This window comes from Cyprinus carpio, chromosome B7 (genome assembly GCF_018340385.1).
Source record: "Cyprinus carpio isolate SPL01 chromosome B7, ASM1834038v1, whole genome shotgun sequence".
In the NCBI taxonomy this organism is placed as follows: domain Eukaryota; kingdom Metazoa; phylum Chordata; class Actinopteri; order Cypriniformes; family Cyprinidae; genus Cyprinus; species Cyprinus carpio.
Genome location: NC_056603.1, coordinates 23,489,883 through 23,508,162, shown reverse-complemented (window position 1 = coordinate 23,508,162; position 18,280 = coordinate 23,489,883). Strand labels below are relative to the sequence as shown.

At 37.3% G+C, this 18,280-nt stretch overlaps 1 protein-coding gene across 3 annotated transcripts in view; it reads right to left on the bottom strand.

Annotated features, from left to right (window-relative positions):
- Positions 1-61: 61 nt before the first annotated feature.
- Positions 62-18,280, bottom strand: part of sorcs2 (sortilin-related VPS10 domain containing receptor 2) — a 145,306-nt gene continuing 127,087 nt past the window's right edge. The window contains exons 9-27 of one of the 3 annotated variants that reach the window (XM_042728028.1): positions 18,089-18,268; positions 17,520-17,666; positions 15,733-15,835; positions 14,751-14,827; positions 14,274-14,365; positions 13,316-13,423; positions 12,293-12,413; positions 11,857-11,990; positions 11,561-11,689; positions 10,158-10,329; positions 9,851-10,037; positions 9,439-9,572; positions 8,845-8,968; positions 6,869-6,981; positions 6,644-6,766; positions 6,256-6,355; positions 5,292-5,394; positions 4,717-4,949; positions 62-3,563 (exon numbers count right to left, since the gene is read on the bottom strand). In XM_042728028.1, the coding sequence (XP_042583962.1) occupies positions 3,499-3,563; positions 4,717-4,949; positions 5,292-5,394; positions 6,256-6,355; positions 6,644-6,766; positions 6,869-6,981; positions 8,845-8,968; positions 9,439-9,572; positions 9,851-10,037; positions 10,158-10,329; positions 11,561-11,689; positions 11,857-11,990; positions 12,293-12,413; positions 13,316-13,423; positions 14,274-14,365; positions 14,751-14,827; positions 15,733-15,835; positions 17,520-17,666; positions 18,089-18,268 (2,445 nt within the window). In that variant the 3' untranslated portion in view covers positions 62-3,498. The remainder of the gene's footprint in view (positions 3,564-4,716; positions 4,950-5,291; positions 5,395-6,255; positions 6,356-6,643; positions 6,767-6,868; positions 6,982-8,844; positions 8,969-9,438; positions 9,573-9,850; positions 10,038-10,157; positions 10,330-11,560; positions 11,690-11,856; positions 11,991-12,292; positions 12,414-13,315; positions 13,424-14,273; positions 14,366-14,750; positions 14,828-15,732; positions 15,836-17,519; positions 17,667-18,088; positions 18,269-18,280) is intronic. The other 2 variants (XM_042728029.1, XM_042728030.1) reach the window with 2 other exon arrangements.

Here is an 18,280-nt window from a genome sequence, read left to right as displayed (position 1 = left end):
ATCAACCGTCAACGGTTTCATGTGTTTTGTTCTACAGACTGAAATGAAAACAGGTATCAGCTTCATGAATCATGTTAAAACTTTATTAAACAGCTCAAACTAACAAAACAAACCTTTACAGTTAGTGTGTTTGAATTCAGACACGCTCATTAAGTGCTTTTCACTTGTTGCAGTGGAGTCAAAAACATTTACATTATAAAGAAACAAGAACAAAAAATAAAAAGTGAAAAAAAAAAAAAAAATACAGAATCAGTTCAACTGTGTCTCTCCACCAGATTTGAGTCTGAATTTCAAAAATGATTCAGGTGTTTATATACGAAGTGTCCTTGTTGCAGGAGTGTGCCATCACTAAAGATAAACTTACTCAGAAACGTCTCTTAATGGGACACTCAAGCGTTTCCTCATTGTCGCTTCATGGATGGAAATACAAATGACACACTACTAAATAACTGCATATACAGGTTAAAAAAAAAAAAAAAAGACAGTTCAGCTTCTGGTGCAATTAGTTCATACTGTTTGCACTGTACAGAAATGAACAATTGTGTATTATTGATATACATAAGCATAAACTGGTGAATGTAGAGATGCCATCTTTTTGGTTTATGCTGAAAGAATCTATTGACTCAAGACCGCCATAAAACAGTCAATGTTTGAATCCAACTTGGAAAGACACAATCTTTTCAAGCTCCACAACCGAATGTGTTGAAGAGATTGTGAACCTGCAAACTATCAGTTTGGTCAAGACTTCCAGTAGGGTGACCATTCATGCTTTTTATTTTTATTTTTATTTTTGGACATGCTCTGGCCAGGATTTCTAAATTGTCTAAAATTTCTGGGTTTTGGCTTCATCTTCCTATTGGCATGCTCTCTACTGTCCTCATTCTTCTTTGATTGGTCAATTATGTCCAATACCTGCATCACTACTTTTCAGTCATTACCTTCATCAAGTTTGAAAAAAAGACAAAACCCAGACATTTAAAGGGATAGATCACCCAAAAAAGAAAATTATCCCATGATTTGCTCACCCTCAAGCAATCCTAGGTGTATATAACTTTCTTCTTTCACATGAGTAATACAGAGTTATATTAAACATGTCCTGACTCTTCCATGCGTTATAATGGCATTGAATGGGTGTTGAGATTTTGAAGTACAATAAAGTGCATCCATCCATCCATCACAGAAATGACTCCACACAGCTCTGGGGGGTTAATAAAGACCTTTAGAAGCAAAGCAATGTGTTTGAGTAAGAAAAATATCCATGTTTAAAACAAATTTTAAACTGTAGCTTCCATTAACTGAGAATATGCTAGTCTCGCAAAAGCCCAGTTTTGTTTACAGTAAACCAGTCTCCTCCTGGCTTATATCGAAATCCTCTGAATTTTTTTTTTTTTTATACAAGTCCTCGGATTCGTGTTTTTAATATAACTCCGATTGTATTCGTCTGAAAGAAAAAAGTCATATACACCTAAGATGGCCCGAGTAAATTGTGGTAATTTTCATTTTCAGGTGAACTATCTCTTAAAGACAATTTAGAAATACTAGACAGGTCATGTGAGAGAAAAAGAGGATGTATGGTCACCCTACTTCCCAGACTGAATCTTTCTCATGTAGTACGTGCTCAACATACACAGTGTCTTTCTCACTTGAAAATGAAGTGTTCCCTGAACCCACCCGAACAACACTGTACAAGCCATGAACTGTGATTAGTGCAAGTGAGAGACCTTCATCCATTCACATCCAGAAAACACTAGTGATTCCAACAGCGAGACATGCGCATTGAGACAGACACCTCGATTCAAACAGCTAAACCCTTAAAATGTCAAAAAAAATCAGAATGCACACAAAGACACAGTTGCACCACTTCTCACACAGCTCTTTAGTCGTGTGAGTGTAAATGTTATAGATACTGTGAAATATTAAGAATATTCTTCAGTAAACAACGCTGAATAAAGACAAAGATGTAGAAGTGATCAAATCATGTCCATGTAGAACTCCTGAATTCAAGAAAACCCAGTGCGAGGCATTTGGGAGAAAACAGTGCACATTTTGGTCTATTGAAAGTGTCATATTTCGGAGGGTCTATATACAGAGGGTTCTATGTACACATTGTTATATATACAAGCCAAACGAAAGGGATGGTAACCTCGTCCTTCTATGCCTAACATAGGCTTATACACACACTACACCTGACAGGTAGCACATGCTACACTGGGTACCATCCTGTGTTGACTCCCTGTCAAGTTCTGATGGCTGATGCTTGTGAGGAAATCTAAAGTCCAATAAATAAAGGAGCATATGAATTTAGCTAGCTTTCACACAGGATTTTGACACGATGAATGATGGGATTTGATTTGTTAGGGGATACTGTTTCATTATGCAGTGAATATAAATGGACTATAATCTCACAGGTGAGAATTTGGCACTGTAGTTCTTGGAGAAAACAGACAGGAATGAGGCTTGAAGGGCAATATCCCAGGCCCTATCGTAAGTCACCCACAAAACAATGTCTCAGGCCTTGTAAAATTAAGCGACGACCCTGATAATTGTTGCAGGTTTTCCAAGAACACCAAGAAGGGTCCAGCTGTGCTGATTTGGCAGTTATTGGAAAGGTGTATCATTTTTTGCTCCTGCCTTTTTGACATAATTTGCTTGCAATAAAAGCATTTCTTGGGTCAGTGTAATCAATAAGTTTTACATAATCATTGATGTTACTAATTGCACTATAGATATTAATTATGTTGAACGGGAAAAGAAGAACATCACTGATGTGTTGCAGCATCAGACGAGACAGACAAAAATGACTTGACTTTACTGCATAGCATAATCATGAAACAGGGCAAAATAATAGATTGTGTTATTGATTAAAGCAAGAGATGTGTTATTGCATATGAAAATTCAACAAATTTTTTTTTTTTTTTTTTTTTTAACAATACAAAGAAAAGAGGGTGACAGGATATCTTAAATGTTTTCCCTTTGGCTATATCTAACAAACATCACTTCCCCTGAATGAAATGTGTATCGTATCCTGCACTGCACCGCTTCACTCACATATCTGTCTAATCTGAGTCCAAAACACTATTCAGACAGAAAGACAAAACTAACAAAAGATGGGAAATAAAGCATTGTCAATGAGTTTCTCCCTGGGAATTAGTAAGTGGGGCTGATTCCATGCTCCTGTGATAAGAGCAACAATGAGAAGAGTTGAGAGAGAAGGTGGACAGGGATGAGACAGACTGCAGGGTGCAAAGACCAACAAATGTAAGTGTGCGCAAGTGATCATCGGTGAAGCCGAGGCGCAGCAGATGGGCACAAAATCCACCTCGTAGAATGAGGGAACGGAGGCTGGAAAAGACAGAGAGAAGATAGAGAGAGGAGGAGAAGGTTTGGTGCAGGTGTGTCTCTGATCTCTCTCCTGTAAGGGTGTCTGAAGGGTCAGATCTGGAGAGAGGAGGAAGGCATAGTCTATTGTGCTCATCACTGGCACCTTCACATTGGTCATCAGCTGGTCAGGTAACTGTGCAGCTCCCTTGAATTTATGCTCAACACCACTCCTGAGTGGTTGCCTGGCAACAAGAAAAGCAGAAGGCAGCAGGTGAAAAAAATGCTCTTCATCATTCAAGGTTGCTGCACAATGTAACATTAATGAAAATGTAGCCATTTAATAATAATGCCTATAGATTGTTCTAGATTCATTTTTAAATTGTAGACATTTTAACCAACTCACAAAGTAATTAGTAATAATAAGATTCAAGTCATTTAAAAGCCCTGTTTACATAAAAAAAAATAGTAAGTGTAATAAATAAAATAGTGCTAATAATACTAAAATATTAATAGTTTTATGTGCCTTTTGAATCAAATAAATTAATGAGAAGACTTTAAAATAAGGTTAAATTTCAATGAAATAAACATTAGTTAATGCATTTAAATTCTTAAAAATATTATGAATGAACATGACTTAATGAACAATATTTATTTTATAAAAGTATAAAAGTATAGTTCATTATTAGTTTGTGATACCTTAGGCATTAACAAACTGAACCTTTATTGTGAAGTGTTTAGTTTAGAGAGCAATTCTCACTATTAACTAGTTGATTATTATTAGCATACTAGTATTTTGACCATTTATTAGTTCTTAAAATGCACATATTAATGCCTTATTATGAACAACCATATATATAATTCGGTCCCTTAATCATACACCGTATCTAAACTTAACATTTACCTTACCAACTGTTAAAGGGATAGTTCACCAAAAAAATTAAATTTTGTTATCATTTACTCACCCTCTTTTCGTTCCAAACCTGTATAAGTTTCTTTCTTATGTTGAACACAAAAGAAGATATTTTGAAGAATGCTGGTAATCAAACAGTTGATGGTCCAAACTGCTGTTTGGTTCTTCAAAATATATTCTTTTGTGTTCAACATAAGAAAGAAACTTATACAGGTTTGGAACGAAATGAGGGTGAGTAAATAATTGCAAAATTTTCATTTTTGGGTGAACTGTACCTTTAATAAGCAGAATATTCGGAGTTCATTAAGGCAACAGTCATAGTTAATAGTTGGTTTATAGTGAGAATTTTTCCCAACAACTAACAAATCCAATAACGGGCCCCGCTTCTGAATTAGTAGCAAACTGATGTTAGAGTTACTGATCATAACTTTTCTTTTCTGGTTAGTAATGACTGGTTAGTCTAGGGTAACTGAATTTGCTTCTACCTCCAGGGTTACCTAGTGTCTGCGAGTCAAGGTCGTCATCAATGAACTCCTCGCCTTGAATGATATTCTGTGTGTCCTCACTGTGATTGACAGGGCTGGTCATTTCCTGCTCCTTCTCATTGTGCATCTGGGCATAGACGTTTCGTCCCGGCAGTTTTCTGAAACGCAGCCAGGGATGCGTTAGGCTGCTCTCCTCTGGCCTCAGCAAGGAACCATGGTTTTTGTAGTTTTTCCTGTCACAGTTTTGTAGTTCATGTTCTGTTATATTATCTGCCTGTCAGTTAGACACGTGGGGACTGAACATGCATTCTTCAGTGATGGGGTGTGACGGGACAGTGAATATCCATAGCATTATCAAAAGATTATTAAGAAAATCTGTGGTTCCTGCATACATGTGTGTGCCATGCAATTCGGTGATGGGCAGCAAGACAGAATGGGTGTGTATGTTATTCATTTGGAAATAGGTTGAGTCATTTTCCCTAATAACCCACCCAGGAATGACAGGGAAGTCTTCAAAAAACATGAAATATTACTTTTTAAAACTGCAGCAATAAAACCTGAAGAAAAGGACAAACCTTTTAAACTTGAAGAGTATGAATGCTGCAGCAGAGATCAGACTGATGAGGAGAAAGACAGCTAGAGCCCAAACACCTGGACCTGCTGCAGCCAGACGAGAACCTGCAGAAGAGGAGCATCTCTGATCATCATGCTTTACTTCCTTTATCATAATGATCAAACGCTTGCCAACATTTGCTATAGATTTCATACAAAATTTGATTCTGCTAACCTGTATATCATTAGCGCCTGTAATGCCACAGGAACTAAAGGGATAGTTTACACTTGATGAGATGAATTTTCATTTTTGCGTGATCTCTTTAACCATCACCTGGCACTAATGATAACTATTTACATACCAAGCATGAAAATTATAAACAAAACAAATTCCAATCACACAAATCACACACAATGTACACACCTTGTGTGGATGAAGGCATTTGTGTGGCTGTGACACAAACACCAGTGAAACAAACTAACTTTAAAATGCCTAAAAGATGAACTAAAAATAAACTCAAAGAAAGTTTACAATAAAGAAAACTTAAGCATGCATGTGTTATTCAAACCAAAAAGCACTGCGACTTTGACGGTACAAAACTCAAACAGAAATGCAAGCCAACAGAAGCATACATATGAAGAGTAAATGAAGTCAACTGTACGTAACAACTAAATCAGAAAACAGAACAGAAACAACACATTATTGCATTATTTTTTCCCTTTAATTTCTATCTCTGTATAAGCAGATTAAGAGTAAAGATGACACTTCTAAAAGCAAGAGGTAAAGTGACGCACCGGTCTCTGTTGTGCTGGCAGACACATAACTAGTGATAGGTCCTTTGAAATACATTAGTTATGTTTTAGTAATTATTGATGAGGGGCTTGCTGTAATGCTATAATTGTTAAGTGACTCACTGACATACTTTGGAGATGTACATGAATGTGTGAGTGTCTGTGAGGAGCTGGAATCTGTTTTATTTTGCTCACCTCTGTCCGAGTCTGCCAGAGTCACCAATACTCTTAACCCTCCTCTCACAATGAAGCTCACGTTGTTTTCACTCAGAACCTGCTTTATAGTGGGAACACGCTGCACGAATGAAGAACACACACAAGAACATAACAGTTAAATCCTAACAAATATCACTTCAAAACATTCTTACCATTATAGGCTACTTTATTGTGTCTGAGTAATCAAGGTAAACAATAGTAAACAGGAAACGAATTCCCTGACTCATTAAATTCTAATGCAAAAAGTGTCTCCGGGTTCTAACAAGTTGTTTGTGGATGTCTTCTTTTCAAGTATTAAGAGTTTGTATTGCTAGACTAATGTTTTGCTGTCTGAGAATGTATCTCTTCTCATTCGAGTGGCATTTACCTTATCCACAAACACACTCCTCTTCACTGGTGTGCTCTCTTGAGGAAGAACATAGAGGTCTGCAGTGGTGGGAAGACCAGGCTTCACCATGGTCACCAAAGAGTCCTGAGGAACCCCTGTGAGTTTTAGAGAAAGAGCGAAACATGATAAGTACATTTAAAATCGTTGTTTTGCATAAAACAAACAGAGCTCTAGTGTTTGTGTGTTTATGATTGAGACAAGAACCTTTGCAAGAATCTTGGTTACGACTTGTCCCACATCTCGTCTCCATTCAGGGATGTTTGGGTTAAAGCGATCCAAATTATGACTGAAACTCAATGGGATGACCTGGAAATGATCTGAAGAGAGACACTGTATTATGAACATATAAATGTTAATATTGCAGCTGCAAAAAACAACAGAGATTCACACCTATACTGCACAAAAGAATAATACAAAAACAATACAATAATAATCACTTAACTCTCATTAGTTCAACTATAAGCCTCACTATTTGAAGTGATCCTACTGCATAAAACGAGACAAGAGGTGAGGTAGACAAAGACTTTCAATCAATGTCACACTCACAAAACCTTGTTACTCCCATAGAATGACATGAAGGTGATTAATAATGGTAAGACAGAATTCAATTTTTATTTTTTATTTTTGGTGAACTATATACCTTTCATATGACATGAAAAATGTCAAAAGGCCTCATAAACCAGTTGAAAAGATGTGATCTCAAAATAAAGAACCAAACTCTTCCAGGCAAGTGTTTTTTTTTTCTACAGAATTTTAAAGTTGGGAAGTCGTCCACCTTACATTATTAAAACAAATGTAACCAACAGGTTTACTTTTAGCTGGAGGACAAATGATCTGAAACAGTGAAGTGATACTGTGCACAATAGCTCTTCTTCATTTTGTATTCAAGCTGAACATTGTCTCTGAGGGAGACCGTCATTTCTGCTTTCCAAGCATGAGCTCATCCCTATCACACCACGCTCATAAATATTCAATCCAGCCCTGGAATCACATGAATATTTCAGTTCTATTTAACACTGTCATTACAAGAAAGAAATAGGGTTAGTCCTCAAGTTGGATTTCAAACACAAATCGAGAACTTTAACAGTATGCATCAACTGTGGCATTAGTTCCCAATTTTTTTTTTAGTATTGACAGTGTTTCTGTGAATGATGTTTAATTATATACAATCTGTGTTTGTCACAAGGCCCAGATTATTCATGCAGTATATGCAGGGACTAAAAAACATAACACACTGGCTTACTGATGTGCAGAGCAATTTAACAAACTTGCTAACATAAAAATAGAACACAAAACAGAAAAATGAATGCTATTCAAAAATATTTCATTGCAATAACTGGTCTTTTTGTGCTTCTCATTAACATTAATGGACGACTGCTGTACTTCAAGTTTTAATTTGTATTTCCAGATTTACATGGCAAATAGAATTTGAACAAATTTTTACATAGAGGAACAGTTCTAAATGACTAGTGATTACCTAAACCATAAAACCAACCCATTGAAACTAGCACAAAAGCCATTTGAATTGTCTTTGTGGTGTCTTCAGTTATATTATTATAGTTTTTGTCCCTTTTGTTGAATAGAGTGCAAACATTATTTTTCTTTTGTTATGTTTTGCAAACAATTGGGCCATATTAGTTTGGAATTATGTAAGAGTGAATAAATGAGTTTCATTTTTAGGTGAACTGCCTGCTTCCTTTTTAATCACAATCCTCCCATGGACATACCCAAAAAAACAGTTGCTGTTAAAAAACCCTGGTATTTTCTGAAAGAAGACAGTTCTGAGGACGATAACTGAGTAACTTTCACTTTGAGTTTTATGTATGTTCAAATAAAAAAAATACCCTACATATTATTTTCAGTCAATTACCATTTTTTTGGTAAAAAAGTTGGATTATATTGCAGGATTAGGCCTCATCATGTTTAGCTGCTTATGTCCTATCTCACATTCTTCAACTGTTAAAAAGCATTGTGCTAGATTTCTTGTTCAAAATCCTGTGAACAGTAAACTTGCCTTCTTTGATTTGACTGGCCATCTCAAACACTTTAACAATGACAATGTTGAACCAATGCACTCTGAACATGCTAAACATGTATGATAGAATTAAACAGAAGAGAATAAATCATCTTTCCAGTCCGAACCCTGATGCTGTACACCATCGAGGGGTGTTTTATCTTACCGTAGACAATGACAGTCTTGCTGTCCTGTACCATGGATCGACCATTAGAAGCCTGAACGGTCACAGGAACTTCCCCCTCCTCAGAGAACCTTGTAATCAGACTGTTCTCCAGGGTCAGCTTCGGCTGTCGAGGGGAAAGACACGTCATATATGTATCTATATACGTGTAAACGACTACACCTGAACCTTTAAGCATAAGCATCTCAGATTAATTCCAGGTCAATTTCTTCAATATTTACACATGTATGAGAGTACTCATTTAACATTAATCTTAAAACTTTGTAATTAAAATGGCATGTAATAAATTCATTGGCACTGCATCTAAGATTACATGCAGTGCCAATGAATTTATTACATTCCCTCATTACATGCCATTTTTTTCTGTAGAAAAAATTCAGAGTAGTGCTAAAATACATGGCTACTCAATTTTTTTAAGTCAGTAAAATTTAAATACTGAACACAAACACCTAATATACACACCTAATAAAAAACAGAAAAACATGAGCTTTTGCGATAGTATATTTTGGCAGTCCCCTAAAAATCATGTATTATGAGTATATTTTTTATAGAATATTATTAATTACCACAGAGTACCTGAAGGTTATCTCCAATCCACCAGTAAAACACGGTAAGGTTTGCCTCAGTGGGCAGCACTATAGCTGTGAGATTTACTTCTTGATTTCTGCCAGCGATTGGGACCACCTCCAGATGGACATCCTGAAGAGGAGCTGGAGAGAAAGTGGGATCAAAATAGACAAATTGAGAGCAAAAAAAAGCCTATCTTGAGATAAAACAGTGCGAGAAATGTGTACAATGTCCATCAATATCTGGTAACATCCGACTTTTCTATGTGCAGATTTCACATGGGCCTGATTCTGAGTTATGATTCAGTAGAAACATTTCAACCTCACAGTATTATAGATTATACTACCCATTATGTTCCATAGTTTACAAAGCAGCCTTTAAACTCACTTGACTCTAAATTATTTCTGAAGATTTTACTGACCTGTGACCTGGATGTAAAGTGTGGCTTGGTCATGTCCAGCAGAGTTTTCAGCCTTCACATTGACACGGTAAACACCTGGCTTCTCATATCGGTGCTGAATGGGTTCATCTGTGACAGTCAGGTTTTCATATATAGCCCTGACGCCATCCATTAAATCGACCTGATATCTGGTGCTGGTGGTGTCACCCTGAAGAGGGAAGAACAAAGAACAAATAAGAGGAACATTTTTCCTTGCCTTTAAGTTTTTATATTTTCTATTCAAAGCATTCAAATGATAAGAGTGGTATAAATAATCCATGTACTTCACCTGTTCCTGATGGACTATAAAAGTGATGTCATCACCAGGTGCCACAGCAAGCATCTGTCCTTTGATGCCCAGCTGCAGACCGCTAGGGGGCAGCAGAGGGCAGGAATGCTGCTTCGCGCTCTGTTCTTTATTCAAGCCACCCTCACAAACATTAGCAATGACCTTCCGGTAACTACAACAAGACAACACAAGACATGTTAGCCTTTACTTGTAATTGTTTTTTTTGCCTTAAACTGGAAAATCCATGTGAGGTGTGCTGGATCAAAACTGTTATAATGGAGAGCTGTGGAAAAGATGCATTTCATTCTTAAATACCTACAATAATTTGCTTTAAGAGGTGGATAAAATCTCTATATAGTGTGTCCAGAAAGGTTTTTTTTTTAATAAGAGTCTTCTGCTTTACTTAACACACCCCAGTAATGCCTTGATGCACACACATTTTGTGAGTCTTTTTGATTAATGATTTGAAAGCAATGAAATTTGATGTGTTTGTTAAATCTAGTCAATCCTGTATACAGTCTATGTGCTTTGGTTGCTATAGTAATAATGTCAGTAAGAGTATTGTCAAAGTGGAAACAGAGGGTGGAAAACTGAACATTTTGCATCTGCTCAAGTCTATCACAGTGTTCATGAAGCACAACATAAGTAACAATCATGCAAACTGTTGACTTTATCACTAATTTACTATGCACTACATAGTGATCATCACATAGTTTGCTATCCGGACATGACGTGTCCCTGTTTTCTGGGTCCAAACACTATCAAAAGCCAAAAGAAAATAATGAATGGTGCTGATATACAGTAGTACTACTAAAAAAAATCACGATCCTAACCTTTATAGTGGAATCTCAGTTGGCCAGACAGTGATTCATCTTTTTAGAATCGTTAAAATATTGGTGTGTGAATCACTCTGATCCTGGATACTATAGTGTACATCATGAAAAACCTGGCTATATTTGTGTTGAATATTATATTTGTGAAATGAATAGTAATCATAAATGGATGTTGAGATAGTGTTCTCACTTGAAACCGAGTGGAGGTTTGTTCGCAACTTAAGCAGATATGGGACAAAATGAGTGTATCTGGACATAGCTTCAGGTCATATAGTGCACTATCACTAAGACATTACATGAGTGTGACCTGAATGATGAAAATCTGATCTGACAATTCAGACTAAGACACATTCCAAAAAAGATCTGATTTCAAAAGACATGTGGACATGGTACTCATTTTATCAGCCTGTCTGAACAAAGCTTGTGTGCTCATCTAAAGTGTCTATGATATGCATGAGTGGGTGTTTTCTGTAGTGGCATTTACTGTGCTTGCTCAGTGTAAAAACTGACACGTTTAATAAGTGTAGCAGTTATGCCCTGAATTTCTTAATGTTCAGCGTTCAGTATTACCCTGTGCTGGACTTGTAGCTGTGTCCCATGTGGCAGTTTTCAGGTGGAGCATCAGGATCATGCCAGAAGTCAGGATAACAGCGATCCCCCTCTAACCGGAGGCTGGGAGCACGCTCAAAGCCGTAGTCACTGAGAACACACAGAGAGACGTAAAGCTCTATTTTTAGCCCTAGATCTAATTCTCAGTGCACTGCACTGGGGTGTGAAAATGAAGTTAAGAGTCTGTTACAGCAAAGGCATCTGTGTATAATTGCTATTAGCTTGAAATGTGCAAAGGTTATCTCTCTATTTCATACCAGGCAAAGTCTTTCTCTGTGCACTGGCAAGGTTTAGCTGTTAAAGCTGATGTATAGCTCTTCCCTTTAATGCAGAATGATGACTCTTTCCTCCTCCTGTACATTCGCTCCTGGCCCATGATGCATTTCTCTCTCTGTAGAAGAAAACCTGCCATGAGTCTCCATTTGAATAGTAACTGATTCACAACCTAAATTTATTTCCATAACAGAAGAGATCAAATTTATTGCTGAAAATCTTTTTGCTGAATAAAATATGTCTGTTTAATATTATTATTATTATTTTTTTTTTTTTTTAAATAATCTTTATATCTGCTTCCTTATTTTCTTCTCATGAGTTTCAATGAGCTGTACAGCACTTTGGTTCAACCTTTATTGTTTTTGAACATGCTGTAACTTTACTGCTGAGTGGGAGGTCAGAAAAACAGCTTGATGTTACCTGTAGGTCAGTGAGTTTCCAGGAGTCATAATCAGCTTCTGTGCACTGCCTGGGAAACGACTGTCGGAAATCCACCTTCACCAGCTCCCAATCCGAACGGTAACTTATGTGGCCAAATACCCTGTCCACAACAGCAAGCATAAATAAACATAAGCCTTCGACCTGTCCATTAATCCATCCCTCCATCCATAAACATCTGATTATCCGTCAAGACAAAAGCCATTCATCCCTTTCACCGAAAAGCGAGACCACTGGAGTGTAACCTTGACTTCACGTCACAACACATTCGCTACCCAATTACGCATCTTGGGAACAGTGCAAACGAGAGGACAGACACATGACCTCGCTCATCAGCAGTGTGTTTCTAATGAGCGGGGGCCTCTTTAATTGAGGCCTTTGAATTTCACATTGCCTTTCTCAAAAGGGCAGCCTCTTTATAATACAGAGACCACCTTTTGTTTGGGGTCTATGGGAAGATGCTCTTCACTTAATCTCAAATAAATCACTGTTCACCACCACAAGGTGGAACCCTGTATCTGCGTTTTATAGAACTCAGTGCACAAGTGTCACAAACTATTAAAAATGCTTTGATCATCTGGCATATCACTCATATCTGAGATGTCCAATATGTCCAATTTTATAAATACTGTATATACTAAGGGCAAGTAAAACCAAAACAGGAACCAAAATATTACTCCAAAATAATAAAATTGTCCTAAAACTCTCTTAAATGGGTAGTTCACAGAAAAATGAAGATCATTTACTGCACTCTCATATTGTTTTAAAACTGTGATTACTTTTTTTCCCCATACAATCAAAGCCAGAGGTGTCCAAAACAACAATACACTATGTCCGCATTGGTTTCATTGTGGAAAGAAAAGAAAAAACCTCTTTCTCTGTTGTGCAGAGGAAAGTAAGTCAGAAATGTTTTGAAACATGAAGGTGAGTAAAATGTTCATTTTTGATCAACTTTCCCTAGTGGACTAGTAACCACTGTTCAATTTTCAGAGGACTCATACTCACGTCATAACCAGTGTCTCATCTCCAGGTTCGCTCAGAAGTCCGTCCACAAATACAGAAGTGCTGGTGAAGTTGTGGATGCTCCATGTTCGTCCTTCATCTGTGCTGAACCTAAGATAAAACATTTTTTTGATGTTGTATTAGCAGTACTCACCATGCATAAAGAAAAAGTTGTATATTATGTTTAAGTTATATTTTATTAAAGTTTTATATTATATATCCTATGCCCTAGTCTACTTTGAGTAAAGACATTTATTTTAGTTAAACATGAAACTCAGTTTCAAAAATTATTTTTATTATACATGCGATACATTCATTCCTCTCTTTATAACAATTCTGAACATACTGTCAGCTGAAAAATCACTCCGTCTGCATTGATTCTCACAGTGTGAACATGAGAGTTTGTAGGCTACAGGCCAGCGTAAGCACTACCAGCTCTTAGTTTTATCCTGACAGAAGCTGTGTTTGTACTGCCAAGACTCCCGATGAAAGGCTTCAAGGATTATTGTGAGAGATGGTAATGATTTTCTCTTTGATCTTCATAGGTCTTCTCTTTACGCACATTTGTGAAGCACGGTGAACTCGATATCTAGTATGAGAATCACTTCATATAATATGGGTAAAGAGTTGTCTGAGTGCAAAGGAAGAGATTCAGGCTGCCCGGGAACTCAGGGTGGTCTGAAGAGCCCTCCAAAGCCAAATGTGCTTCTTAAAGCGCTCACTCAAAGGATTACCAGCACAATCAGGTCAGCAAAAGCCAGGGAGGGAACGTCTTGAATTCCTGTTTTTCATATTGGTCTGAGTCTGACCCTGTTTTCAGTGTTCACTACTCAAGTTTCTCTTCCTACTGTCAGTCTTTGTCATGTCAGCAACTGGGTACATTTGAGTTTTTGACTTTGAACACTTACAAATGATGTCCAGACATCACAATCACATTACAGAAAAAAAAAACTGAACTTACTTGAGTATTTTTAAAGGGATTGAGGTGTCCTTAATGGCCACAATGACGCCGCCATGATCCAGATAAAGAATGTGATGTTCTTCTTCAAAAACCTACAGTGAGCAAATGAAATAATCTCTTGAAGTTAATCAAGATTTAATGTCATTAGGGAAAAAAGAGCTGAGGAAATGAGAGGCAGCAACAATCTCGAAAATCATTGAAAGGACATTAAGACAGAGAAATAAGTCTGCCACATACTGAGCGCTGAAATGACAGCAAATGAGAGGGCAGAATGGGAACAAGAGGAACAGAGATCTGAATTCACAGAGCATACCGAACCAAGTCTGTTGGGAAAGGGGGGTGTTAAATACAAAGAGCAAACCTAAAGAGTCGTGACAAGTCACAGAAGAAGCTATAATGAAGCATTTTTCTGACACCGAAAAGTCATTGTAAAACACATTCGCAGACCATTAGAGTCTTTTCTGTGTTCATTCTCACCTGTCTCCAGGTCTTGCCACAGTCTGAGGTGATGTACATCTCCTCTTTATATTCAACCAGCTGAGACCCGAGGTTACCTGAAGAGAAGATACACATAGAATATCTCCACATAAATACAAAGAGGGAGAGAGCGTCTTTAATTTTCTTCTTTTTAACTTGAGGCGAAGCAGCAATTTCCTCACTTTGTTTAATTTTAAGAGAGAAGGAGGAGTAGTCGTGAGCGAGTTGCATATAAAAAGAATGAAACTGCAAGAAAACTGGAGGCTATTGTGGATCAAAGGCTGAGAACTAGTTAGAGCTTAACATTTTACTGAGGAAGTGCACAATAATAGCAAGAGAAAGCAGGATTTTGATGGAGACTCAGTGCTCACGCTGTGCGGTGTATGTACATGTACATTTATATGCTGAGAACAAGCTTCAATGTGTTTAAAACCGGAGACTGCTCAGGTGTTTGTTAGTAAGACAAATAAGTCAAGAGTGAACAAGTCACAGTGACACTGTCTCTGTGTGTGTGTGTGTGTGTGTGTGTGTGTTACATGTCTGTAACCCTGAGGGAATGGACAGACTTGATGACCTTGTGAACTGGCAATAGCTCTAGTCTTGGATTCAAGAACATTAATGTATTCTCTTCCTCAATTCCCCATGAACCCTGTGGCAATAAAGAGCAAATATTTCATATATCTGTGCCTGCCTCCTTTTGTGCCTCAGTGTGGGCTCGATGGCAGTGTGCAACACTCAGAAATGGTACATCACATAAATTTTTCCCTTCTAAAAATATTTCGCAGCATTCCTTTCTTTTTTTTCATTTCTTTGTACACACTATCACAGTTTCCCTAAGCATGCAGTAGTGCAGATTTGGATCTGGAATATAATTACTTCTTGTAATTGAAAAGGAGTAGAGAGCTTGATTTGATTTGAGTTTCTGGGCTCCTCAGCGCTATGGTGACAGTGCTGATGTGTAACAGTGGTCATGAAGACTGACCTGCACCCATTATGAGGCCTGGGGCAGAATCTTTAGTGTGGACCGTTCCAGATACGTAAGGGTTGTCAGCCCATCGCAGGTGGAGATGGAGGTGACAGTCAGGCTAGGAAGAGGAGCAGAGACAAAGAAAAATCTTACTCTCTCTGACTTTCTTTTTTCTTTTTACTAGACTCTCTGACAAACACAAAAAACCACCTTGCATTAACACACACAAATAACAGTCTAAGTTCTACAATAAGCAGCCCATAATTTAAAATCACTTCACAAGTCGTACTACATAATGTTCCGGATAAAAGATGAATCTGAGCATGAATATAAGGCATATTTAAGGTGCCAAAAACCTCAACAGGGTGGCAATAAAAAATGAGAAAAGCAGTAAAAATGACAAAAAATGAGAGAGGAAGGAAGAGAGTGTTGATAAGTGAGGAGGAGAAGAGAACAATGAGAAAAAAGACATGTCAAACGGACGGCTGGGAGATGAAGATGTGAGAAGGGTTGGCTAGACAGACAGGAAAGGAGAGAGAAGTCGATACATGTCCTTTCAACTTCTGATTTATATCTAGTCTTGTCTTGTCTCATGTTTGCCTGAAACCATATTTGTGTCTTAATTAATGGCCAGCTACCAGTCGCGGTGTTTAAAATGGGCATTTATAATGATACATATCATCTCTAGCTGTGTGTGTGTGTGGATTGATGACTCAGATCGTTTTTTCTTTTTTCTCTCATGAAACAGCAGCAGAACCGGTGCCTGCTCTGCCCACCAACCCTCAACCACAAACAGCAGGAGATGAGTCAGATCGAGGGGTCAATGACTTCACGTCTGTGTCTGAGACAGCTGCGGTACAATCATTCTTAACAGGAAAAAAGCAGAGTGTGGGCTGGATATATATCTGTAGATGCATAATGAAATAAAGTCACGATTTTGTTCGTATGAATACAGTATGCAAGGAACTGAAGGGAAAACAACATCTGCACAATTACTGTATATTTAAATCAAGGTCTGCGTTGTAGTTTTTAGTTTGTGGGTATGTTATGTACACTTACATTTAAAAGGGGACTGTAATGTTTTTGAAAGAAGTGTCTTTTGCTTAAAAAAACTGCATTTATTTGAGCAAAAATACTGTAAAAGAGGAACATTGTGGATTTTATTACAATATTCCTTTTTTAATCTTTTAAAATGTAATTTATTCCTTTGATAGCAAAGCTGAATTTTCTGCAGCCATAAATCCAGTCTTTAGTGTCACATGATTCTTCAGAAATCATTGTAATATACTGATTTGGTGCCCAAGAGACATTTTTTATTGTTATCAGTATTGAAAACAATTGTGCAGCTTAATATTACTGTGGAAACGTTATACATTTTTCAGGAATCTTTAAATATAAATATAAAGTTCAAAAGAACAGCATTTGAAATAAAAATCTTTTGCAACAATGTTTTTACTGTCACTTTTGATTACCTGAATTCTTGCTGAATAAAGGTATTAATAAAAAGTATTCAATTTTTTTGTCCTAAAAAATATCTTACTAACCCCAAATGTTTGCACGCTACTATATTTATAAATATCATATGTAAGTAATATGTTCGGGAAATCATAGTATTAACTGAAAGGTAAAAAGTAAAAATAATGAAAAAAAAACTGTTATTATTTAACTTTTCAAATACAAATAAAATGGGTGCGAAAGCTAGACTAAAATTAATGTAGCACTGATAGATACATAGAAATGCAAAAGACCATCTGTTAAAGTTGGAATGGAAGCTGGAATGAGGAATGAACAGGCATATTTACCTGCTTGCAGCTCACAGGTTTGCCATTCATATCAGTTGTGGGAGGAGCCAGTGGTTCCCAGTCTCTGCCTTTGTTGTAGGTAATGAGAGTCATCACTTTTCCATCTATTTTTTGATTGGCTAAGAATACGCCCTTGATGCCACGAACCTGAAAAACATACACACCAACCAAAGGATGTGATATTCCTCAGTATCTCCCAGATCCTGTAAAGAAGCTGTAAAATATGACTAGCAAGTTAAATTATGGCAGTCACAGCTGTCTAAGAAACTGTCTAATGTGTTAGATCAAACTTGTTTCAGTAGCACAGGAACATCAGCTTTCTAGAATCACTCATTTATTTAAACATGCTGCCGGCAATAAATAATAAATGTGTGAAGGCAGAGATACTACTGTAGATCACAAGCAGCCACACTTCAGTTTTATGTGTGTTTGGAGTGTTATAGGTAAAGGTCTCTAACAATGTCAACTTTACAACAGCTGAACTATGTTTAGTTCACTAAGCAGAAGGTAGGATGTGAAGCCCACACTGCCTTGTTTTACACAAGTACATTGTGGGGTGAAATGCTGACCTCAAGGATGTCGATGAGGACATTCTCTTCGGGTTGCTTGGTGCTGCGGACGTTCTCCAGCACAATGGAGTAATAGACTCCTTGTGGATCTGACTGGTAGAGGTTGTACGTGTCTGTTTGATACCACTCCTGCAGAGCCAGGAATACCTGATTCTCATCTGTACTCACAATTTGCAGATCCTGCACAGAAAG